General features: G+C 43.4%; 1 protein-coding gene across 2 annotated transcripts in view; it reads left to right on the top strand.

Annotated features, from left to right (window-relative positions):
• TPH2 (tryptophan hydroxylase 2) overlaps nucleotides 1-25590 on the top strand; it is a 364990-nt gene that overhangs the window by 51010 nt on the left and 288390 nt on the right. For both annotated transcript variants that reach the window (XR_011030020.1, XM_068272748.1), the window contains exons 3-4: nucleotides 2964-3104; nucleotides 22906-23089. Coding sequence is in view for 1 of the 2 variants with exons in the window: in XM_068272748.1 (XP_068128849.1) it covers nucleotides 2964-3104; nucleotides 22906-23089 (325 nt within the window). In the remaining variant the exon portion in view is untranslated. The remainder of the gene's footprint in view (nucleotides 1-2963; nucleotides 3105-22905; nucleotides 23090-25590) is intronic.

The raw sequence follows: 25590 nt of genomic DNA, 5'->3' as shown, positions 1-25590 counted from the left end.
TCTTCACTTCCTGTTTCTGCCTGGTGCTGCCTGAGGAAGTCGCCTCACTTGGTATCATGGACAGACCGGGCCTGCAGTTATGAGGGAAAACACCTGCCTCCAATTCAGAAAAATTTCAGAGACCTGGCAGCAACACCGTCATTGCTGATTTCTGTTTTGATTCATTATTAGTGCAGCTGACAGCTGTAAGAATAATTAAAATAAATAGTAAGATTTATCTACTTAACATTACTGAGGTACAGAGGCCCCTTAGTGATGTAATTTTGTTCAGTAAGCTGAACGCTGCAGTCAGAATGATCTTGCTCTTAGATGTTGTAGCTCTTGCAGGGCCATTTTGTGCTAATCAGTGCTTAATCATCTGGTCTTTAGCAGGTAAAATTTGGTAAATTCTACCTCAGACTTTTAACAACACATTCCATTTTATAACAATTGTGTATTTATATAGTGCTGACATCTTCTGCATCACAAAAAAAATGGAAAAATAAACTCACAATTGGATCCTGGAATGAATAGGACCTGATAGATATGTGTGCTAAAAATCACATCCCAAACAATAAACCCAACACCATGTGCTGTACACTCTCTTTGTAGCCTAAAGGCCCATACACACGTCGGATTTTTCTGAACGACGGGTCGTTTGAACGTCCCGTCGTTCAGTCGTTCGCACGCGGAATCAGACGTGTGTACGGACTATCGTTCGCGTGATAAGACTGGTTTCCAGCGATCCGCCCGTGGAAACCAGTCTTATCAACCGAACGATAGTCTGTACACACGTCGGATTTGACGTGCGAACGACTGAACGACGGAACGTTCAAACGACGGGTCGTTCGCAAAAATCCGACGTGTGTATGGGCCTTTAGGCTCACTGATTCAGGGTTTGTGGGTGGAGTACCCTCAGGAATTCATTGTTGGGAACCATTAGACAGGGAAGTTGTATTGTGTAGGGAGGGGGTCAGCTCTTAGACCACCAGGGAAGCTAGATTGGGAGAAGGCCTAGACCAGTGTTCCCCAACCCTGTCCTCAAGGCCCACCAACAGTGCATGTTTTGTGGAAATCCACAGAGGTAGTTAATCAGCTCTGCTGAGACACTAATTACCCCACCTGTGCACGTTTGTGGTTTCCTGCAAAACATGTACTGTTGGTGGGCCTTGAGGACAGGGTTGGGGAACTATGGCCTAGACTACCAGGGAAGCTATATTGGAGGCAGCCCTAGACCCCCAGGGAAGCCATAGGAGCGAGCGAAGGATGGAGGAACCATTAGACACCAGGGAATCTGTATTGGGAAAAGAAGGGGAAGCCCTAGATTACCAGGAAAGCTACAGTATATTGAAGGGGAATCCCGAGACAACCAGAGAAGCTGTATGGGGGAGGGAGGGGGTAACAACTAGACATCAGAAAAGCTATATTGGGGTGGGAGGAAGGAAGCACTAAACACCAGGAAAGCTATATTGGGGTGGGAGGATGGAAGCACTAAACACCAGGGGAGCTATATTGGGGAGGGAGGGGGAAGCACTAGGCACCAGGAAATCTATATGGAGGTGGGAGGGGGGAGCACTAGGCACCAGGAAATCTATATGGAGGTGGGAGGGGAGCACTAGTAGGCACCAGAATAGCTATTGGGTAGGGAGACGGGAAGTAGTAGGCAGAAAGGAAGCTATATTGAGGAGGGAGGGAGAAGGACCAGACATCAGGGAAGCTATATGAGGGAGGGGGGGAGGGGGAACCACTAAATGCCAAGGAAGCCATGGGAGGGGGGGGAGGGGGAACCACTAAATGCCAAGGAAGCCATATGGGAAGGAGGGGACCACAAGACACCAGCGAACTGTATAGGGGATGAAGGACCACTACACCTCAGGGAACAGGATAATGGATGGAGTGGGGACCACTAGACACAGAGAACTGTATAAGGGGGCATGACGCATGCAAAATAGAAGCATGGTTAATGGTGTAGGGGCATGTCTTAAGGTGGCTATACATCTAGCGATTTGGCTGTACGATCGACCTTTCAATTCGATTATTTTATAGAACTGAGAGAGAATTGAGTGTGTTCCAGAATTCCCAATCAATGAAAGGTGGCTGATTCCATGTCAAATTGACTTAGTCGATCGAACAGGATGCAAGATATCGGCTAATTGCACAGGAATCGGCTACTTTTCACATGTCATTCGATCAACTCTGAATCGGTTTTGCATTCAATGCATGAAGATACAACATCTGTCAGATCAAATGTGTGTGTGTGGGTCACTAGTCGATTAACTTTTGATCAACCACACTGAAGTAGATTCCTTAATAAAGTTGATCACTTTGTCGATTGAATCAGAATTACTAGATGTATGGCTAGCTTTAGTACACTTTTTTTTAATCTGATGTAAATCTGTAGCTCCCAGTATGCCTGACCAATCAACTCTTGATCAATATTTGTCAGTTTATCAATGCCAAGTTGGCCTAATATGTTGCGACATGTCCATTTAAGCAGAGGTGCAACAGGTGTAAACTACGTATAGTTATGGGACCCTGAGGAACCCCCACTGAAATGTTTGGAGTTTTTTTTGACAGGGGAAGCATAAGTGATTAACGTTAGATCTGGATAATACAATTAAAGGTATCTGTGGGTTTGTAATATTGATACACGGATGCCTTCAAACACCCCACACCTAAAAAGATTAAGTGGATTTTTATTTTCATTAAAACAATCTATCATATACACTGCCTGGGCTCCAGTATAACTATATGTATATTTATCAAAAATAAGGCTAACGTGTATAAACGTGGGCAAAGAAAAATCAGCTGTCAGAGGCTGAAGGTTCACAATTGATTACCTGTTGTAAGATTAAAAGCAAAGTCACTGTATTCTGAATGGTGCAATGTGCCTGCCAGGGCTCAGTGTTATGTAGCCATTTACTTCATATTTAAAATGTGCCTGCCACCTTTAATCAATGTATTCTTATTATTATTTTTTGCAGCGAGACAAATTGAATGCTGTGAAAATTGATGAGAACAAATGTAGCAAAACTGAAGCAGCTGCTGAAATAGAAAAGACAGCGGTTGTCCTCACTTTGAAAAACGAAGTTGGAGGTTTATTGCAAGATTTAAAAATTTTTAAGGTAAGTTTTCAAATTCTGTTTTTATGGATTTTAGGGGAAAGGAAAAGTTAAAGCTCATTTATGGAGTAAACACTTATTAGAGGAAACTGATAGTTACACATTTTTTTTCCAGGCACTTTATTCATAAATACTGTGCCTACTTTTATTGTGTTGTATTATTATGTTTTATTTGCAATTACTGCAGTACTTTGCAGTAAGTGGACAGATTGATGGAATGTGAGACAACAAGTTCATGCCGAGGTGCTGTAGTTTGTAGATAATTAGAGTATTATTGTATTCTGGTTGTGTATTTAGTATTTAATGTACATCTTTTGCAATTGCTGAGCTTCTAGGGATTATTGGTAATGTACAGAGCTGCTGTGGTTGGCCACAAACGGACAAATGCCTTAACAAGAATGATATGGACAGCTCTTTCATGTTTTGGCTGAGAATAGGGAAGGGAACATTTAGCCAAATTTGTGCTTACTGGCCACTGTCCATTGGCTAAGCCACAAGTTCCCACAGCAGCAACCTTTATCACTTGGCAACAGGCTGTAGCCAGGATAGTTATCTTAGCTCTCTGTAATAGTCAGTAAATACTTTAAATATTGGGGGCTAGGTAAATCAGGTTATGGTTTGAGATGGCCATACACTTATAGATAGCCATTAGATCAACCATTAGATAGATCCGTGTTTTACTGAAACTGCTGCCATCTGCCGGGCCACTAGAGGTCAGCAGCATACACGCTGAAGTTCTAGTGTTTGACCTCCAGCTTTTATCCCATGATACAGGGAGAGAAGACACAGGTAGGAGGAGCGGCCCAGTCTGGAGAAAAGCCCTTGGACATGAGAGGAGGCACGACAGCTGAGAGTACGCTCTGAGGTCTACACTCTGCTGTCGGTCATTGCCAAGTCAAACACCGTTAGTGCCATGCTCGCAATCCGTCACTGATGAAGCAAAATATTTCATCCTGTGCGAATCTGCCAGATATCATTGGGTAAAATCGACTAGTGTATGGCCATCTTTAGGGTGAAAACCAGCACACATATACTAAATGTGATAAAGGATTGATATCCACCTGATATAGATCATTTACCACCTTTCCTGTTGCCCACTCAATGTTACATCACATCTTAGCAGAGATCTGTGTGTTCTGTGTTGTTAACTGGATCAGTTAAATTGAGTGCGAAGCCCGAGAGATAAATTGGGCACCGCCATAGGCCACAATGCAATTTGTAGCTATGGCAGCCCACAGTGGGTGATTTGGGCGGTAAAGTTCTTTGCCTGCTGCTGAGTGCAACAATGACTTATTGCAGTTCAGCTATGCTGAATTTGAATGTGACAGACCATAGGTAAAGCATGCAGTGTAGTGAATCAGGGAGTATACTTAGCCGGTATGTGAAGACCCAAGAAGTGTGGAAGAAGAGATGGGAGCCCTCGGTGGACTTCTCCACCGGTTCCGCGGCCGTCACGCCGCTTTTTCAAAGAGAGCGAGGGAATCTCCGTGCTGTAACAGCGCATTAGCGCTGTTTAAATATCGGAGAGACGCCAGTCACGTGAGAGCGCCGCAGCGGCGCATCACCTGTGGCGTACAATCAATATATAATACAATCAAAAAAATTAGGTAGGTGCATATGTATAAATAACTAGGAGAACCTAGAAGACAACACAAATTGCAAAAGACAATGCACTCTGACCAAAGTGTGTGCTAAGAGCAAAACTGAACAGGAAAAAAGTACTGGGTAGCTCACAAAAACAGCACTACACTTATATAGGGTATCAAAAAAATTCATAAACATTTTATTTCAATATACATAATTCCGATATACAAATTATTAAAAATTCACACTGGGCGATTTTTCATCACTTTGCTGATCGCCGGCGATCTCTATCGATATATTCACACTGCAACGTTTGCGATTTCGATCAATCACAAACGGGCTGCATGCAGCATTTTGGGGGCTATGTGATTATCATTCTATTGAACGGGAATCACAAGCGCAAATCACGCTGAATTGTGAGATTTTGCCTGCAAATCACGACCGTGGAGCCGAATGCGATCGCGGGCAGGCGGCACTCCAAACGCCGAGTGTGAACCGGCCCTTAGGCATAGGTGGAGGAGTTTAGTGATAGGTGTAGGTTGGAGAAGGTTATTCTGCGGTTTAGGTTAGGGAAGCCGATATTAGAATATTAGTAATGTAACAGATATTCTAACTCGTCATTATCCAGAGCCCGTATTAACAGGTGCCTCTATTAAATGTATGCATGATTAGCTGCTGCTGCTGTAAGTTCAGTTTTCAGTTCCTAATTCAGCATTAATAGCACTAGACTTAAAGGGAGCCTGAACTGAGTAAAATTATTTAAAATAAACACATGACGTACCTGCAAATGAATGTTACATACTTACCTCACCATCAGTTCCTTTCAGAAACTCACAATTTTCTTCTTACAACTATTCCTTCCATTTCTGAGGACATTTTTTCAAAACTAAAACATACCAGTTGCTGTTAGTTGTATATGATCGCAATGGACAAACAGGACGCAGGAGAGGAGAGAAAGTTCAGTTCAAGTTTGTTTTAAACTCTTTTTACATAACTACAAAAAGGTTAAGCTGCTATGCTGTAAAATACTTGCTCTGACTAAATCACTCGAATAGGATCTGAAGAAATTGCATGGTGTGTGTCAGTATTTACATTGTAGTAAGTGGAAAGTTTTTGTGTTTTGAAAATGGCCATTACCCCATAACAGCTTCTTGGTCAGCACGCTGTTAAACTGTAATGTCGCCCACTTGAGCCATAGGGAAACATGGACAGCAACTGATACTGATATATAACTGACAGCGACTGATCTATTTCAGTTTTGACAAAATCTTGTCAGAACTGGAAGGGATCACTGTAAGAAGAAAATGGTGAGCTTCTGAGAGGAACTGACAGCGAGGTAAGTATGAAATATTCATTTGCAGTTACATCATGTGTTTATTTTAAATAATTTTAATCAGTTCAGGTTCACTTTAATTCAGTTATTCTGCATGGTGAATAGTGTATACCTGTGGTAATTCACATGTGTTAATACTGTATGCCTTTATTCAGGGTACAGATTTACACAGCTTCTGGGTTTGGTTGTTCTGCATGCAGGAGTGCTGTTTGATGTTCTTATTATTGTATAATTCTCATGGATTATGTTGTTGAAATATCATAGCCTCTGAAAAATGTTATAGCACAATATTCAAAAAACAAAAATATTTAAACTTTCAGTGACAAACACATCACACCATGCATAGTAATTTCAGTTTTATAGGTTATTTAGGAACCATCATGGAATAAAATGATGAAAAACAGTGGGTGCACTATCACGCCTGGAATGGTGCTTTGGCTGCTGTCACCCCCCCCCCCCCCCCCACACACCTCTGCAGTACACACCACATAGGCTGTCAATAATGTATGCTTTGAGAAGAATTCAACAGAATCTCTTATGTGCACAGCTGGAAGCAATAAAGAGTGAAGTATGACCTGTTGAATGCAACATTACTGATACTGTCAATCAGGGATGTAACTCCATATCATGGGGCTCCAGCAAAACTTTGATAGGGTCTTCCTACGAGTACGAGAGAATTCTCTGCCGTGAGACCTGGGCACAGGATACAGCCAGTATGGCTTATCCTGCTGCTGCACAAGTTCCCGGCGGCGTTAAATACTATTCCCCCTCTAGGTCCACGTGGATAGTGGGGAATGATGTAATTCAGCTTCCAGCTATTGCTCGAAGGCAAATTACAGTGTTTTAAAAGTAACTTCAGCTCCGTCTTCTGACGGCGCCGAAGTTACTGACTTTGCACTGCTATAGCCGTAATTCCTATTACGGTCTATGGTGGCGCCGGCTGCGCCCAAGTCTCCAGCGCATTTGCAGTGTTCGCTTCCTACAGTCATCACCCACCTCCTCATGAGGAGGAAGGAAGGGGCCACATCTGTTCACAACAAGTGTGATGACCATGTCCCCCCACAATAACAACTCCTCCACCATAACAAATGTGGCCACAAATCCTGCTCTGAAGGGAGGAGCTTTTTGGAGCTTGGGTAACAATTTGGGCTCCCTACAGGCCTAGGCCTCCTGCAGCTGCAGAAACTGTTATCCCTCTGGGAACAATACTATTACTGAAAATGTAAGGGTAACTATCGCAAATAAATGTTATGGTACCGTAGCAATAAGAATAAATATAAAACTAAAATAAAGGTGGACAGAAATGGATGAAGTGCTCTACATCAATAATCAAGCGAGAAAACAGATTGAGAAGGGAAGCCAGAGAAACTTTATTGTGTAGCCTGCAGGGATCGGAACTCAGTCCATTGGGTGATAGTTTGGAACCATGTTCTGTACAGACGTGTCACTAGCGTTCAAGCCAGTGATGCGTTGTGTTGCTAAGGTGGAGGGAGGAGGGTTGACGCTTTGGCACATCTTGGTGCTGCCAAGGTGAGTACAACAATGTCCTCGGCCTGAGCTTGGCTGAGATGACCCGCCAGTCTGATTGCTTGCTGGCTGGCTGCCTTGGCTAGGAATCCTCTAGCATGTGTAGAAGGCTAAATGTTGAATGTGGAAAGCTTCACCCCTCTCTGTCTACACTAGTGTTTCTCAACATTTTTACACACTTTACTGAGGTAAGTATCTAACTTTTCTTATTTTTTTGTCATAGGCCTGCATTTTTAAAAGTAATCTGTACAAAAAAAGGCACAAATCCAGGATCCAGCCCTTGCAGCCCCCCAAAAAATCAGCCCACAAGCTTGTCGGCTATGGAGCAGGGGCAGTAGCAGCTGAAATATTTACCTTCCGCGCTCCTGCGCAGGCAGAGTAGCACCTTTCTGATGGGCTCCGGTGGAAAAAGCCGATCCTGATCGGGTCCACTCTACTGCACAGGCGACTCATCGGAAAGCCACTACTGCGCAGGATTGCGGATATTTACATGGCTGATGTTCGGGGCCTGCCAGAGATGGATCCCAGAGGGTGAAGAGGATGAGGGAAGCCTCATTATGACCCAGAGACTTCCCACTCCTGAGGCAAGTACCCTCTTGAGTTTTTTTTTTTTTCTTTTTTTACAGATTCTGGAAAACGTTTAACCATGTACCATGTGTTGAGAACTTAGGATCTATTCCATATTACCGTGTCCTTGATATGGGAAGTAGAAACCCTATTTAGCTGATACCGATATGCCTGTGCTGTAATAAAAATATAGTTGCAAATGTTTATTTCAAAGTTATTTAATTTTACATTAAATATAATAGGTTGTACAATAGATCCTTATTAAAATCCAACCCTTGACAGTTTAGATTTTGGAAGTGGGAATACAAAACACAGGGAAAGGAGCAGTTGTATGGGCTGCTAATTATCAGTCACCTGGGCCACAGCTGGCATTCTGATTATGTGCACACTCATGCTAATCAGGAACAACTCTGTCATCTGATTGATATGTGAGGGCTTGATGTCTACAAAACTACTTCCAGATGGTAGCGGATGGTTGCCATGGACAACCAGAAATGCTTTCTAATGGGATCATTGAAAAAATATGGAAAAAGTACTTGTTCTGAGATAAAAAGCACAGATAGGATATTCATAATTTGCCCTTAACTTATGAAACACTTGATTTGAAAATAGTTTTTTAAGCATATCAGTGAACTGTTCCTTTACACCGTGAAAGTTGGAAAATATAGTCAAAATTTACCAAAACAGAGCATAACTCTGTTTTCTTTCCTACATCTCATTACTTAAATATGGAAATCATTTATTTCCTTTATCTGGGATACGTGCATGCCTAAAGATATTTAAGGTTTATTTATATAACTGCATTGTTGAAATACGACAATTAGATGTATTTGGGATGTAGACTGAGAGTTTTCTAATATATTCCTGTTTTCTTTTTGCCTTAAAGTGAACCCGAGGTGAGTGATATAGAGGCTGCCATATTTGTTTTCTTTTAAACAGTACCATTTGCCTGGCAGCCCTGATGATCTATTTGGCAGCAGTAGTGTCTGGATGACACCAGAAACAACCATGCAGCTAATCTTGTCAGATCTGACAATGTTGTCAGAAACACTTGATCTGCTGCATGCTTGTTCATGGTCTATGGCTGAAAGTATTAGAGGCAAAGGGTCAGCAGGCTAGCCATGCAACTGGCATTGCTTAAAAGGAAAGAAATATGGCAGCCTCCATATAACACTCACCTCAGGTTCATTTTGTCAGTCATTTGCAAAACTGGTATCCGCTCACATTTCCAAGACAGAATAACTAAAACGGCATGTTGCCCTCAAATGTTAGATGAGCTGCATTTGCACCTGTCTAATTAAACAAATCACCTCAGTTTGACCGTTCTCTTCAGGCTCCATTGATTTATAGCTGCCCATTATAACTTAATGTGGACTATTTGGCATTACCTAACTTTTAGGAAAGTGAGTTCCAACCAAATAACAACCTTGTGAATTTCCTGCAAGTGAGAATACCTGTAGACAGCTCATCCCCAGTAGAGATGGCCTGAACGGTTCGCACGCGAACTTCGGTGGTAAGCGTTCGCGGTGAACCGCAAACTATATGCGAGTTCGACCCGCCCCCTATACTACATCATTAGGGTCAACTATGACCCTTTACATCACAGTCCACAGACACAGGGTAGCCAATCAGGCTACATTCCCTCCTGGAGCCCCCCCCCCCCCCTATAAAACGCAGGCAGCGTCAGCCTTCTCACTCACTCGTGTGGCTGCCATAATTCAAGAAGGGAGAGAACCTGCTGACATAGGGAAAGCTTAGTTAGGCTCTTGTGTTGTCTGTTGCTTGTTAGGTTGTGTTGTGTGTTGCTTGTTAAGTTGCTCCTTCTTGCTGATACTTATTGCTAAAAAGCACTCATCATCCTCAACAGCTCTTTTGAGAGCTAATGTTGTTCTTGTGATCTATTTTTTTTTTGTGTATGTGTAGGTGTCCCACAGACACTTGTGTTGCATATACAGCTCTGTCAGTCAGTCGCAGCTGCTGGACCTTGGCCCCTTGGTAATACCTACTGTGACACTGCCAGGCCCAGCACATTCAGTGACTACCTGTGTGTGACAGCTGCACTTTTGTAATACCAATCACTGCATACCCACCTGTTCAGTGCACCCACCTACCTACGTGAGTGCACGCAGTGTTATATACCAGTCAGTCGCTGCACCTGTTCACGGTACCTGTGTGTGTGACAGCTGCACATTGTATTAATACCAGCCACTGCATACCTGTTCACTGCACCTCTGTGACTGCACATTGTAGTAGTCAAGTCAGTGCATACCTTTTACTTCATTCCCCGCAATATGGGCAAAACAGGCAGAGGCAGGCCACCCGCCAGGTCTGTTCGAGGTTGTGCTGTCATGATTTTGTGCGGCTCTGGACCAAAGTACAGTGTTCAGAAGGCGCGTGCCATCAACCTCCAAGATTGTCAGGACGTAGTTGACTATTTAACACAGAACACCTCATCTTCCTCAGCTTCCGCACGGAAGCGTGACATATCTTCCTCCTCCTGCTCTGATTCTGGCACCCCATTTAACACTCAGTCAGCCGCCACCACCAAAGTGCCATCACTCCAGGGCTCAGCGGTGTGGACTTTTTTTTGTGTGTCTGCCTCATATGAGAGCAATGCCATCTGTACTCTCTGCCACCGAAAATTGAGCCGTGGAAAGACCAAGACCCGTGTAGGGACAACTTCCTTACGAAGGCACATGATGACAAACACAAACTGCAATGCGATGACCACCTGAGGAAAAGCAACACAAAAAAGCAAAGCCACACACCGCAGTGTAACATACCAGGCTGCAATTATTTCTCAAAAAGGTGATACCCAAACTGTACCGTGATGTTGAAAGGCAAGTGGTGTCATCTCTGGCACACAGCGTTGAGTCAAGGGTCCTTCTGACCACGTGGTCAGCAAAGCACTGTCAGGCCTGCCCGAAGGCAAAGTCAGTCCTCACACACAGCATCGCTGCCTTCACGCCGTGTGACTGCCTGCCCCAAGACCAAGTCGCTCCCCACACAGCATCTCTGCCTGCAGGCCGCTTGACTGCCTTCTCTGCCACCACCAACAGAGTCCAGGACTCCAGGTGGATTCCTGAATTTTTAGGGCCTCCAAATTTGATCAGCTGGACAGTCACTGTTCTGTCATTGAGCTACCTCAGCCCGGCGACCATATGGGCTGGAAAGCCGCCATCACCTGCACTCTTGTCATGGTGCTCACCAGTCCAGCACGGCCGTCACTACACAAACAGCTGTTTGCGGTGCGTTACACAGTGAGTTTGGTCTGTCAGTGTGAAGCAGTATTGATGTATACACATGCAAGATGTTTTACAGCACTTTAGGCCTCCAATTTAGCATGCAATGGGATGACTGCCCTTAAAACGCTGCTGTGCGGCAAATCCAGATTTTTCCCCGGGACTTTTGGTGTGTATTCCACTCCCCCATGCAAAAACTCAGATGTTAGACCCCTTGAAACATCTTTTCCATCACTTTTGTGGCCAGCATAAATGTTTCTAATTTTCGAAGTTCGCCTCCCCATTGAAGACTATTACGGTTTGAAAAGTTCACGCAAACCGAACTTTTTGCGGAAGTTCGCATTCGAGGTTTATGAACCGAAAATCGGAGGTTCGAGCCATCTTTAATCCCCAGTTGTAAAACTTTTCTTTATTGACAAAGTGGATCACTGCAGAATTGCAGAGTGTATAATGGAAAATAATTACGGTAATCATTAAACACACTTAAAAAGAATTGGCTCTTTTTAAGCATTTGTATATATCACAAATAACTGATCAAAAATCCTTAGAAAAAGGTGCCACCATGCTGATACGAAATTAAGCACTAGAGGCTGCGGTAATCTATGCAGTATTGTGCCCAAGAGTTGTCTGTAAGATAAAAGAAAATGCCTTAAAGAAAACCTGAACTGAAAATTAAAAGTCAAAATAAGCATACACAAGTCATACTTACCTTCCATGTAGTCTACTCCTCAGTGTCTTTCTCCTGTCCCACATCCTGTTTGTTCACTGCGATCAAGGAAATTTTCTGTTCTCCATTTTGAAAATGGCCATTACCCATAACAGCTTTCTGGTCAGCACACAGGTAAACTGTAACATCGCCCACTTGAGCCGTAGGGAAACCTGGACATTACCTGGTACATCCGTTTTCCTCTCAGCTATAACTGACAGCAACTGATATTTTACTGACAGCAACTGATATATTTCAGATCTGACAAAATATTGTCAGAACTGGAAGGGATCATTGTCAGAAGAAAATGGTGAGCTTCTGAGAGGAACGGATGGCAAGGTAACTATGTAATGTTCATTTGAAGTTACCTTGTGTTTATTTTAAATATTTTTACTCAGTACAGGTTCTCTTTAAGAAAACAGCAAATAATGAGTGTTTTGCATATACTGTATAATCCAGGGCAAATCATCCAATGGAAATTGATTTATTGCACGCAATAGCCAATGTGTAACCGATACCAATCGTAAACCAGCATCAAGAGTCCACAAAAATTGCACAAAGCAATGAAAATCAAATCAATGCTCGCTGATATATGGCCGATCTCAATTGCAGACCGACCACTACCCAGTCGCAGATCAGTCTGACTGAATATTGTAAATATTGATTGGCATCAATAATCATAACTCAATTGGAAATTCCCACAACTGTTCAGCAGGTACACAGACCATCAGACGCTTGGAGCATTTAGGAGTTTTTATTTGCATCTATAATGGGTTCCGTGGTAGTGCGCACACGTGAACTGTCTGCGCCTGCCCAGTAGCATGGACTTGATCAGGCCTCACTTCTTCTGCTAAAGTCCAAGTGGGTCCGTGCTGCTGCACAGCCACAGTGTGAACATGTTTGGGGGGTACTTGTTCCTGGATGGCTTGGGGGAGGTAGACAAGATAAATATCTGCCCCCCCCCCCCCACCCAAACATTACAGGTTTACTGTAATAATCAGTAGGTCAGTACAGTAAAAAAGATTTAGGTCTGTTTTACACTGCAAAACGCAAGCGCAATGCAATTTCACTGTGATTTTCACTGGATGCTAGGAACACAAGGAGAAAACGCAGAAAGAAAGGCAGCATGCAGGACTTTTGTGATCAGGAAAAATCGCATTGCACTGGTATAGAAGACTTCCCGTGATTTTCATTATTTTGCTGATGTCCTTGCATTTTTCGCTTTGCATCCGATTGGAAAATGCAACAAAATCTTGTGTAGTATAAGCTGATAGTATTGAGGTTATTAGTCTGAGAAAAACAAAAAACCTTTATCATTAGTTTTGACTGTAAATGTTGAGTATGAAATCTAAAACCATGCTGCGTGCTAAATATGTAGTGTGTATTTTCTGCATCATTTTGAATGTGTTTCTGCTATTAGTAGATCACTATGATTGCCAGCAGAGGGAGACTTCAATACAAGATTGAATGTTCAGACAAAGTTTCAGCTTGTTGCAGCTCCACATCAGTATCTGAGGCATAAAATGTACTAGACTTGCTTTGGTACTAATTAAACTAGAAAGTTTGCCTCGTGCTAGTTGGAAATAACAGCTGCTAAAGAAAGTACGTTAGTCATTGAAATCTTCAGCAGTAAACAAGAGTAGTGCTGAAAACAGATGAAGCAGTTGTTGGAGCTTGAAGTTCAATCCTAGAATAAACATGTACATATATTCAAGGTGTTTGCTGTTAGAAGCAGCCCACACACAGATAGTCAAGGTGTATACTACCCAGTAGGGATGGTCAGATGTAAATCCTACAGTAATACAGAATAAGACCTAAAATGACGCCCCAGTGCAAGTTACAGGGAGTGAGTAAAGACCACAATCAAGTAATTACACTGCTTAAAAAACGAATGATCTCTCGCCACCCAGATCGAACAGCGCCAAGCCAATACAGATGAGAGCACGACAGAAGACAAACAACAGTGTAGTTTGTATTTCGTAATGAACACAGCGAGCCAAAGGAAAATCTCAAGCAGTGTTAGCATCTAAATCATCTCTTCTTTCCCCATGCAGAGAACATTGTAAATTAGGTGTTAATATTGCAAGGGAAAAAAATCAGGCACTAAAGTAGCATTAAACTCCGGTTTTACAGTTTCATGGAGAGGAAGGGATTCAGTGCTAATTTGCATAAAGACCCAGTGAATTACAGGAAAATCATTAATCCTAGTTTTTATGCAGAAAGGGGTTAGAAGCTTAGGGGGAAGGGTGTTATTGCTTCTTTTCTCCTGTTGGAGAGATTTTCACTCCCTTCCTCTCTCTGGGACGGACACAGAGCATTGTGCCTTTAAAGTGGACCTGAACTCAGAACTTCCTCTCTGCTCTAAAAGATACGCAACAGAATAATAATACGAAAACTGTTTCATTGTGGCAGCTGGTACAAATCCTGAAATAAATCTGCAGTGTGTCTACTTCCTGCTGTCTTGGAAGCAGACATAGGTGAACATCCTGTGTTTACAAATTAGCTGCTCTACCGAGGCAGCCAGCTGACTTGGCTGAGAGATCAAATTACACCAGTGATTATTCACAGATGAGGGGGAATTAGACAGGCTAAACTCTCTAAATACATACAGGGTGCCTTTTCTCTATGTTTTCCTTCTATCCTGTGCAAGACTTCAGGTCTACTTTACCCATCTTATTACTGCCATGGACAAGATGGCTGTTAACAAACTATGAAAACCAGCTTAAAGTGACTCTGTAACAAAAATTACAACGTTTTTTCTACCATCCTACAAGTTCCTAAACCTATTCTAATGTGATCTGGCTTGCTGCAGCTCTTTCTACTATAACCATCTCTGTAATAAATCAATGTATCTTTCCCCTGTCAGACTTGTCGGCCTGTGTCTGGAAGGCTGCCAAGTTCTTCAGTGTTGAACTGTTCCTCTATGCACACTCCAGTGTGTGTTTTATTTACATAAGCCAGCAGCTTCTCTGCTATCTTATCAGTGATAGAAGAGAGCTGGATAAAAATCCTCCTCTGGAGGCTGTGAAAGGAGCTGGTCTGTCACATACTAAGGAATTAACGACATAGGCAGAGCTGTCTGCAGGAAGCCTGTAATGTTCAGTGCATGAGAGAAGCTGGGGACAGAAGGTAAACACACACAAGTGATCTCTTGAGATTCAGAAGTAAGGCTGTATACAGCCTGCTTGTGTATGGATGTATTTTCTATGTGTGGACATGCTGTACATCAATCTACTTCCTGTTTTGGTGGCCATTTTGTTTGTTTATAAACAAACTTTTTAAAACAGTTTTTGACTACTTTTAATGCGACGGGGAGCGGTGAAATTGGTAATAGGGTAATAGGAGATGTCCCCTAACACACTGGTATGTTTACTTTTGTGCGATTTTAACAATACAGATTCTCTTTAAGGTGGCATCAGCTACAGTAGTGCACCACACTCTCCCTGAGGCAGTGCAGCATCTCCTTGTTGTATCCTCCCTCGCTGCCCCTGACACAGCAGCTGCACATCACCAGATATCCTAAGAAGAGGGAAGCATCTTCTCCTCCTTGAGTTCAGGACTTCTGGCTCGCCCCTCATCTGAAGGCAGCATTTAAAACTAGTCTGTATAGCAGCTGAGTCCTGGCACAGTCAAAAGAATCTGTACAAAATATTATATGCATTATTTGGCTTTCATGTGCATCAATAGAAAAGCTTTTTGGCTCAAAGTCAAAAGGCGCTGTAGTTTCTTCCTTTGCTATTCATATGTTAAGATCCCACAAGCATCAAAGGAGGGCAGATATCTCCATGACAACAACCCAGCAAAATCAGAGGCGGATCATCAACAAGGCAAACCTAGGCAGTTACCTAGGGCCTGGAGAGATATAAGCCAGATGACCGTCAGTGGAGGGCAAAAACTGCTATCTTGCCTAGGGCCGCATTTCAGGGGTGGAACCCACTAGAGCGATTTTCTGAGCGTTTAGGGAGCGATTCAAACAGTTAGCGATTTCCCTTAAACACTCAGCTAATTTTAATGGATGGGCCAAATTCCACTGGAGCGATTGCGATTACCAAATCGCAAAACTTAGGACATGCAGTATTTTTGAGCATTAGCGATTAGCGTTAGCGTTTTGCAATGTAAAGTATATAAACGCTGGCATAATTGCTCGTCAATACCTACACAGAGCGATTTCGCTAGCGTTTTTACATTACTGCACACTGTAACAAGCTGTAACAAAATGAAAATTAATTGAAAGGACCAATCAGAAAATCGCTAATCACTACACAACCGCTGGCAAATTAATTACACTTTTTAAAATCGAAAAAATGCTCATACAAACCGCTTATACAAAACTCTAGCGATTGCAAGTAGCGATAGCGTTTGTAGTGGGTTCCATGCCTGACTCCATTTCTGGGTAAGATAAGGAAAAATGTTATATATGATCAAGGATATCATTAGCCAGGGTTATCTATTCCATTGCACAAACGTAACAATGGATGCTAGACAGTCAGGAAATATTGCATTAGATAGATGGGGAACAGAAAGCAGGCAAGCACAGCAGTGGAAGACAGGTATACAAGCAGCTGCTTTTGAACAATAGGACTGAGATCTAAAGGCAAGTATTCTGTATTGTTGAATAGGGCAAGATGTAAAGTAAACAGTTATAGATAGTCATATTAACAGCATAGTTACACTTTAAACCCTTCCCGACCACCTAACGCCGATAAGTGTCGGGAAGGTGACAGCACCAGGACCACCTAACGCCGAAAGGCGTCAAGTCCTGGGGTGGGGTTTTGCAGGGGATCGCACGCGCCAATGCGCCAAAAAGGGGGGCGGATTCACATGTGTGCTAATTTGTATGGCTCTGCAGCGACCTATTTAAGCTGCAGAGTCCTGAATTGCAAAAAATAGCCTGGTCACTAGGGGGATGTAAGCCTATGGACCTCAAGTGATTAATAAAAAGTGGTTAAATGAATACATTTTCTGCTTTACTGATCCTTTAATCCAGCTATGTAACACACAGTTGCAGTAAATGACAGGTTGAAGGGAGAGAAGTAAAGGTTGTCATACATAAGTCTGGTAAATTTTCAGTTTAATTAACTTGTTCCATAAAAATATCAACTGTCAATCAAAACTAATTCTGTTGCAGTACCGCAGGCAGCAACTGATGCGCAGTCCATTCTATGGTGATATTTAATCAAACAAGAAAGACACTGCTGTTAAGCCTAGATGTGTGGACATGCTTTAAAACTTGATCTAAAACAGAAATCAATTGAGAGGTCCTTAAGGTATGTCAGATAATTGTACGACTGATTAGAGTTTTCTCACCTGCCTGACCATAGTTCTTTTAAATCTGCACACGATGGGAATCATTTTTTTGACCATAAATTTGAAACTTATTTCACTTGTATTTAAAGTCTTGTCAAATGAAAGAGCCCATGTCACTGGAGAGATCATTGTTACTGTCACAACTCTGCTGAAACATGAGGAGCTGTCAGGTGCTCAAAATTGCATTTCTGAGCATTTTTTTTTATTACACAAAGGGCCTGATTTATTAAGGCTTCTTCATAACATAAGTCATCCAGCAACCGTGGACTGAGATATTTAAAATTGTCTGCTGTTAATTTGTTAGGATATGACACCTTGAATCATATCAGATCACAGTCAGAGTTAACATAGCCATACATCAGGTGACTTGACGGCCAATTGACCATCCGATTTGATTATTATAATCGAATTGGATGAAAATCGGTGCTGGCAAGTGCATGCCCGACTGATAACAATGTGACCAATTTCAGAACGAAATTGGTCACGTAAGTCGATTGCGCATGCTGCAAGATGTAGGGCCGACTTGCTCAATCGGGTGCGTGGCAGTAATGGCGTGCAATTTTGGGATGATTGACAAACGTGTCGAAACACCCGGTGCTGTCCCCCCAATGTTAATGTCCCCCCCCCCCCCCCCGGTGTCCAGTGCATGTTATAAATTACCTATCCGCAGCCTCCATTTGTCCTCCGCTTCTCCGGGCGCATTCCGCTCTACATACAAGCGTGCCCCATGTGGTTTCCTAATAAGGGCGGGCGTATGACGTCAGACGTCATACGCGCAGCCACGTTACAAGGCAACCATGTGGAGCGTGTGTATGAAGAATAGAATGCGCCCGGAGCAGCAAAGGTCGCGGACAGGTAGTTTATAACATGCACGGGGCACCGGGGGGACACAACATTAGGAGGAAAGAGGCGAGGCGGTTGCATGCAGCGTCACAAGGCCGATTCTGGATCGATTTCAGCATGAAATTAAACGAGAATCGTCCTGCTGTATATGGGTAGCTAACAGATCTCTCTCTAATCAGATTCGATCAGAGAGAGATTTGTTTCTTGGTCAAATCTACTCATCATCGCTATCTAAGGGCTAATATACACAGACTTTTGAGTTCAATTAAAGCAAACCTGAACTGAAAATTAAAAGTCAGAATAAACTTACACGTCATACTTACCTCCTGTGTAGTCTACTCATCAATCTTTCTCCTCTCCTACATCTATTTTGTCCACTGTGATCAATGGAATTCTCTGCCCTCCATTTTAAATATGGCAATGACCCTGTAACAGCTTCCAGGTCAGCACACTGTTAAACTGTAATATCACCCACTTGAGCCATAGGGAAGCAAGGATATTACCATACACAAACAGTATGTTTTCCTTTCAGTTATAACTGACAGCAACTGATATATTTCAATTCTGACAAAATTGTGTCAGAAGACAAGACAAGACAAATAACATTTATATCGTGCTTTTCTCCTGGCGGACTCAAAGCGCCAGAACTGGAAGGGATCATTGTTAGAAGAAAATGGTGGGCTTATGAGAGGAGCTGACGGCGAGGTGAGTATGTAATATTCATTTGCAAGTACATCATGTGTTTATTTTAAATAATTTTACTCGGCCCATTTAAACATAAGTTTCACTCCAGGCCAAGTGCATGTCAAAGTGAATTGATCAGTGTGGGCTCATGTTCATGGACTTTTGTTTTCAGTTTGAGTTTGTTGACATTAGTTCAGCTGTAGTCTTTCAGTTTTCAATATAGTTGGGACATGAACTGCCTGTAAAATAAAAGACAAATTAATGTTAGATCATAGTACTTTTGCCCTAAAATTGCCAGAACTGGTATTGAATTTAAAGTGAAATCCCACTTTTGCAACAAAATTGCTCTAAACAGGTGGTAGTTATCAACGTCAGGAACATTGTTTACTTGATCTACCACCAACTGTACAGTTTTGTACAAGATAAATAACATTAATTCTTCAGTGTACTCTGTAATGTGCTGTGAAAAATATCAGTTCTATATATAGTTTTACATTAATCTCAGCAAAGTGTAAAGCTGTTTATTTTGCAGCAGATGTGGAGTTTTACTTTAATCTTGTATGTGTCATTTAAACCGTAGTTGTATGCTGTCTATTCACTTGCCAGAGCTCTGTGACAACGTGTACTGGAGTGGAAACGTGCCTGTCACTGGATAGATGCCTCTGACCTGTTTAGTAAGGCTTGGATGGAGAGTGAAAGTTAATCTGAAACTCAAGCTGAAACTTTTTTGTTAGTTTTGGATATAATGGGGGAAGGGTCTCTCAGACAATGTTATTGTTTAGGTTCCCACCCAAAAATTATCTCCTTCCTGTGTTGTAACTGCCAGCAGGGAATCGGGTAATCTCAAGCATTCGTTTTTGATTTTGTCTGAAATCGGTAGAAGCTCTATTAAGTAATTATTGCTTTCGTTATCCCTTTTGGAGCAATTTCACTCACTTAAAGAGAACCCGAGGTGTGTTTAAAGAATGTTATCTGCATACAGAGGCTGGATCTGCCTATACAGCCCAGCCTCTGTTGCTATCCCAAACCCCACTAAGGTCCCCTTGCACTCTGCAATCCCTCATAAATCACAGCCGTGCTGTGAGGCTGTGTTTACATCTGTAGTGTCAGTCTCAGCTGCTCCCCCGCCTCCTGCATAGCTCCGGTCCCTGCCCTCGTCCCTTCCCTCCAATCAGCAGGGAGGGAAGGGATGCAGGCGGGGACTGGAGTTCTGCAGGAGGCGGGGAGAGCAGCAGACTGACACTATAGAGATAAACACAGCCAGCTCTGACAAGCTGTTTGTCAGCAGCGTGGCTGTGATTTATGAGGGATTGCAGAGTGCAGGGGGACCTTAGGGGGGTTTGGGATAGCAACAGAGGCTGGGCTGTATAGGCAGATCCAGCCTCTGTATGCAGAATTATTCTTCAAACCCACCTCGGGTTCTCTTTAATGTGTGACAGGAAGAGTGGAGAAATTATCTGAATGAGAACACAGACAGCAATAAAAATCTGATGATGCTACTCAGTACTACTCAGAACTTAAAGAAATGTTTTGGTTGGTGTTCCACTATAACTAGAAACGTCTTCATGCTGTAGGGAAGTAAATATCTGGCGATAATATTTAAGAAATACAAAAGTAGGCATTATTATTAAATTGACACCTTCATTATCAGAATGACACCTTTTCAGACAAGCTTATAATTTGTCATAGCTTTTATTGGAAGTTCACTGCCTAATCTGCTTCCCCTGTATCTCCTCCCATACCGTCTTCACTCCACTACCCTCTAGATCGTAAGCTCGCAAGGGCAGGGACCTCCCCTTAGTTTCCTGTTTCTGCTGTACTTTCAAGGCCAGATTTATCCTTTTTTCTGCCCATTGGCCAAGTATGTTAGAACTCCCAGCAGCATCCCTCCTATTCCATGTGGAGCTCCCTTTTCAATATCCATGTATGCATACACTCTTTTATGCACAGCTCTTTTGAGCATCAGCTTCCCATTTTCACGTGTTGCTCACCATTTGCAACTTTCTCTTTCATATGTAGCAACTCCTATTTCATGTCCAGGTGCCCCCTGGCTGTAGCTGCTCAAGGCCTGGGCCTTTGTGGCCTTTCCATAAATCTGGCCCTGTGTACTCTATTATATGGACAAACTACTGTAGATAGGACCACACAATAACTCTCTACTGAATACTTATTCTACAGCAGGGGTCTCAAACTCTATTTACCTGGGGGCCACAGGAGGCAAAGTCTACATGAGGCTGGGCCGCATAAGGGATTTCACAAAAAAAGTCCTCAAATGTCATTATTAACAGTTTTAATTATTTCTTCTGAACATGAAGTGCCCTACCTTATAGTTCGCTTCAGTGCTCCCAAGTAATCCCCAGTGTCCCCGCCGCAAAACGAGGCCGGCAGAGCCCCCAAATCGCCCGGGGGGCAATCCGCCGGCATTTCCTAGAGGGGGCAGAGCCTTCAGCTTCAGCTCTGCCCCTCCTGACATCAATCGCGGCGGATCACCGCCTCTGCCTGCCCCTCTCACTCTTCCTTCACAGAGAGGGGCGGGGAGAGGCGGCGATCCATGCGACGATTGACGTCAGGAGGGGCAGAGCTATAGCTAAAAGCTCTGTCCCTCAGCGCAGTCGTGGATGTTTGCCCCGGGGGATTTGGGGGCTCTGCAGCCCTCGTTTAGCGGCGGGGATGCGGCAGATTACTTGGGAGCACTGAAGCGAACTATAAGGTAAAATAGTTCGCTTCCGTGTCTCTTTTGCTTTTGCCGGCGCGGGCCACAAAATATTGTACCGAGGGCCGCAAATGGCCTGCGGGCCGTGAGTTTGAGACCCCTGTTCTACAGCCTTACCTTAGGCAGTGTCCTTCCTTCCCTAGTGTATTGTACATGATACAATAATACAATACAATACAATAACATTTCTCTAGCGCTTTTCTCCGATAGGACTCAAAGTGCTTAGGCTCTCTCAGATTCAGTAATTGGTAGAAGAATGAAGTATTCACACAACAAAAGTTATATTTCTTCAAATGCCAAACTGAACAGGTGGGTTTTCAGTCTGGAGTTAAACACGTCCAGGGATGGAGCTGTCCTGATCTGTTGAGGTAAGGAGTTCCAAAACGTAGGGGCAGCATGACAGAAGGCTCTGGGACCAAAAGTTTCCAAGTGGACTCTGGGTATGACTAGATTTTTAGATTATTAGATCTGAGAATGCGGGGATTGTTATGCAGCTGCAATATATCTTTCATGTATCCAGGGCCAAGATTATTCCGGGATTTAAATGTCAGTAGGCCGATCTTGAATAGGACCCTCCATTCTATAGGTAGCCAGTGAAGGGAGTGCAGGACTGGCGTTATGTGGCAGTGACGAGGTTGGTTGGTTAGCAGTCTGCCAGCAGAATTCTGTATCAGCTGTAGGCGGTACAAGACCTTTTTTGGAAGGCCAGTGTGCTCCTTTTCTATGACCACCTTGTACTTGTATTACTGGACCCACCTAACCAGCCCCAAATTGCATGATCATGTATTTTGTACCCTGTTTGCCTTGTGTAACTTTGTTGTTCTATGTTGTATAACCTTGTTGCGTTACTTCTGTCATGCTTTGTACCATTGTATGTATTTATTGTTCAACACTGCATAATATGTTGGCGCTTTATAATTACAATAAATTATAATAATATGTACCTACATTGGTGATGTTTCAAACCATACATCAACTATGGATGTATTTGTACTTGTGTTGCTGGATGTCCTGATTGTACAGTTTTGAACTTCTCGTGTATTTAGGCTTCCCACTGTCTGTTTTTGCACTATGTACAGTGGTTTGGAAGATTTGGTGCTATATACATGAATAATAATAATAATAGTAATAATAATAATAATTTAGGGTTTTACTGAAAATACTAGGAAATGTATGACGGACATTATTGCACTGAGTGAAAAACCCATACCATGACTTTGGAATGTCAGAATACAGCTGCTAACTGGATTGCTGAAATCACCATCATTTTACAATATCTTTTATTGTGCGTTTTGTAGGAAAAATATGTAAGCATTAGTCACATCGAGTCAAGAAAGTCCAAAAAAGGAAGCTCTGAAGCAGAGATCTATGTGGAATTTGAATGCACTAAAAAGAAATACCAGGAGCTGGTTCATCTGCTGAAGCTTCAGCCAAATGTCATCTCTGTGAATCCCGCTGAGAGAAAGTGGAGAGAAGATGAAGGTAACATATTTTATTTATTGGCACCTACAAGGACACAGGAGCAGAGCGACAAAGGACTTCCCCCAAGGAGGCAAAACCATAAACAAGCTACATCAGAGATTGCCTCATTCCCCAGAGCTCTCCTTTGTCTCCACATGGTTTTGCTTATGATACAGTATGTTGTTTCCAACCAGAATACTTCCAACACTGCTTACAGTCTATCTTCATTATTAAGTCCCTCAAAGTATTACCATATAGAGTAGTGTAGCTAGTTTACTCTCAGTAATGACAGAGAGTAACAGCTTTTACTATTCATACAAGTGGCAAGTTAGAATATTCAAATTGGCTGAAATCAATCGTTCAAGGATATTGCATTATTGATCGGGTCTCCGTTAAATCCTGTACCTTCAAAATAGCCCCAAATTAAATTTACCCGTGATTATAGCTGGAACTATGTAGTGGATAAAAAAAAATAGCAGCATAACCACTATTTTATTCCTTAGCCCCCCCCCCCCCCCCACACTTAACCTTAAAGACCACCCCGCCTAACACTATCTTCTGATAGTGCTGCTATTACTGTAGTGGATCATTTTTATTATAGGTGATAAAAGGATTAGTATAGTTGATACATTTTGGTTCTTTTACCAATACTGTAGCGGGTAATTTTAATATAGCCTGTTGCCGATAAACTATGTACCTTGTAGCCGATGAAAGTTGCCGATTACACCCAACTCCAACCCTCTGCCCCAAGATAAGTTTTATATAGTGGATAAATTACATTGAAAGTATAGGCCCGTAAACACGATTGACTGCAGGCAACGACCGGTCCGTCGTCACCTCCCACTGGGCGGGTTTTCAGCAGACAGCCTGGCGTGTGTACAGTCTGTCGGCGAACTGATAAGGCTGTTACTGAGTGATCCGCCGGGGCGGATCGCTCAGAAACAGCCGTATCAGTCTGCAGATAGGCTGTACACGCCGGACTGTCGCTGGAACGCCTGCCCAGCGGGAGGTGACGACGGACCCGTCATTGCCTGCAGTCAGGCGTGTGTACGGGCCTTAAAGCTGTGCCCAGATGTAAGTGTGGATAATTAGCTGTGATCCATTAAAGTTAATTATACTTAAATATAAGTACACTAATACTTTAAGTAAATAAACAATCCTGCCTTACATACAAAAGAAGGTTCCAAGTGCACTGACCAAATGTTCATACAATACTTTAAAATGTTCCCTTTAGACCATACTGTTTATGATCGTTTTCTTCCAGTCTTTTTTAAATCTGGTTTTCCACAGAATCAAACATAAAACGTCAAGATGTACACTGTTGTAACAGCAATGGGGGAAAGGGGGTCCTCTCCCCAGTGTAACCACCAGTGATTGTTATCGGGTCACCCGCAAAGAGCCCAACCATCTTTCCAAACACAGCTAGCATGCTCACCCTTTATGATAGCTGCCCCGACTCACAGGCAGCAACTGCGTATTATCAGCACCTGGACTTTCTGCTCACAGTCTGTCCACTATGGATACTGTCAAAGCAATTTAGAGAGAGATCATTATGCAGCACACCACTATCATTATTGAACATACATGTGTGGCCACTGCCAGAGCGGCACTAGCACGTGCAGCAACTGCCACCCTTAAACTCGCTCACTCTCACCTACACACTGCCTGGCTGGAAGACGGGCTTTAGGGACAAAAGGCTTTAGGGATTTAACTTTTCCCATCCATTTTTTACACATTTTGTCAACTTCAGTAACGAAACCTGAATTATGTTAATTATCGTGAAAAGATAGATTTAAAAAAAAAAAAAGAATTCATTATTAACCACTTGACGACCGCCCCCAGCCGATGGGCGGCGGCAAAGACCGGTCCCAAACGACCGCAATACGCCCATCGGCGGGGGCGGCTGCGGGAGTGGCTATGCGGCGATCGCGTCATTCGTGACGCGATCAGCCGCCGGGGACTGGCTCCGCCCCCCGTTCGCCGTAACCCGCCGGCCGTTCGGAAGCGCCGGCGGGTTACTGGCATCCGGATCGCCGCTGCAACAGTGTATAATAGGCTTTGTAATGTATACAAAGCCTATTATACTGGCTGCCTCCTGCCCTGGTGGTCCCAGTGTCCGAGGGACCACCAGGGCAGGCTGCAGCCACCCTAGTCTGCACCCAAGCACACTGATTTCCCCCCCCCTGCCCCCTGATCGCCCACAGCACCCCTCAGACCCCCCCCTGCCCACCCCCCAGACCACTGTTTGCACCCAGTCACCCCCCTAATCACCCATCAATCACTCCCTGTCACTATCTGTCAACGCTATTTTTTTTTTAAGTCCCTAATCTGCCCCCTACTCCCTCCTGATCACCCCCCCACCCCTCAGATTCTCCCCAGACCCCCCCCCAGACCCCCCCCCCCGTGTACTGTATGCATCTATCCCCCCTGATCACCTGTCAATCACCTGTCAATCACCTGTCAATCACCTGTCAATCACCCGTCAATCACCCCCTGTCACTGCCACCCATCAATCAGCCCCT

Source organism: Hyperolius riggenbachi, chromosome 3 (genome assembly GCF_040937935.1).
Source record: "Hyperolius riggenbachi isolate aHypRig1 chromosome 3, aHypRig1.pri, whole genome shotgun sequence".
NCBI lineage: Eukaryota > Metazoa > Chordata > Amphibia > Anura > Hyperoliidae > Hyperolius > Hyperolius riggenbachi.
This window is presented reverse-complemented; position numbering and strand designations above follow the sequence as displayed.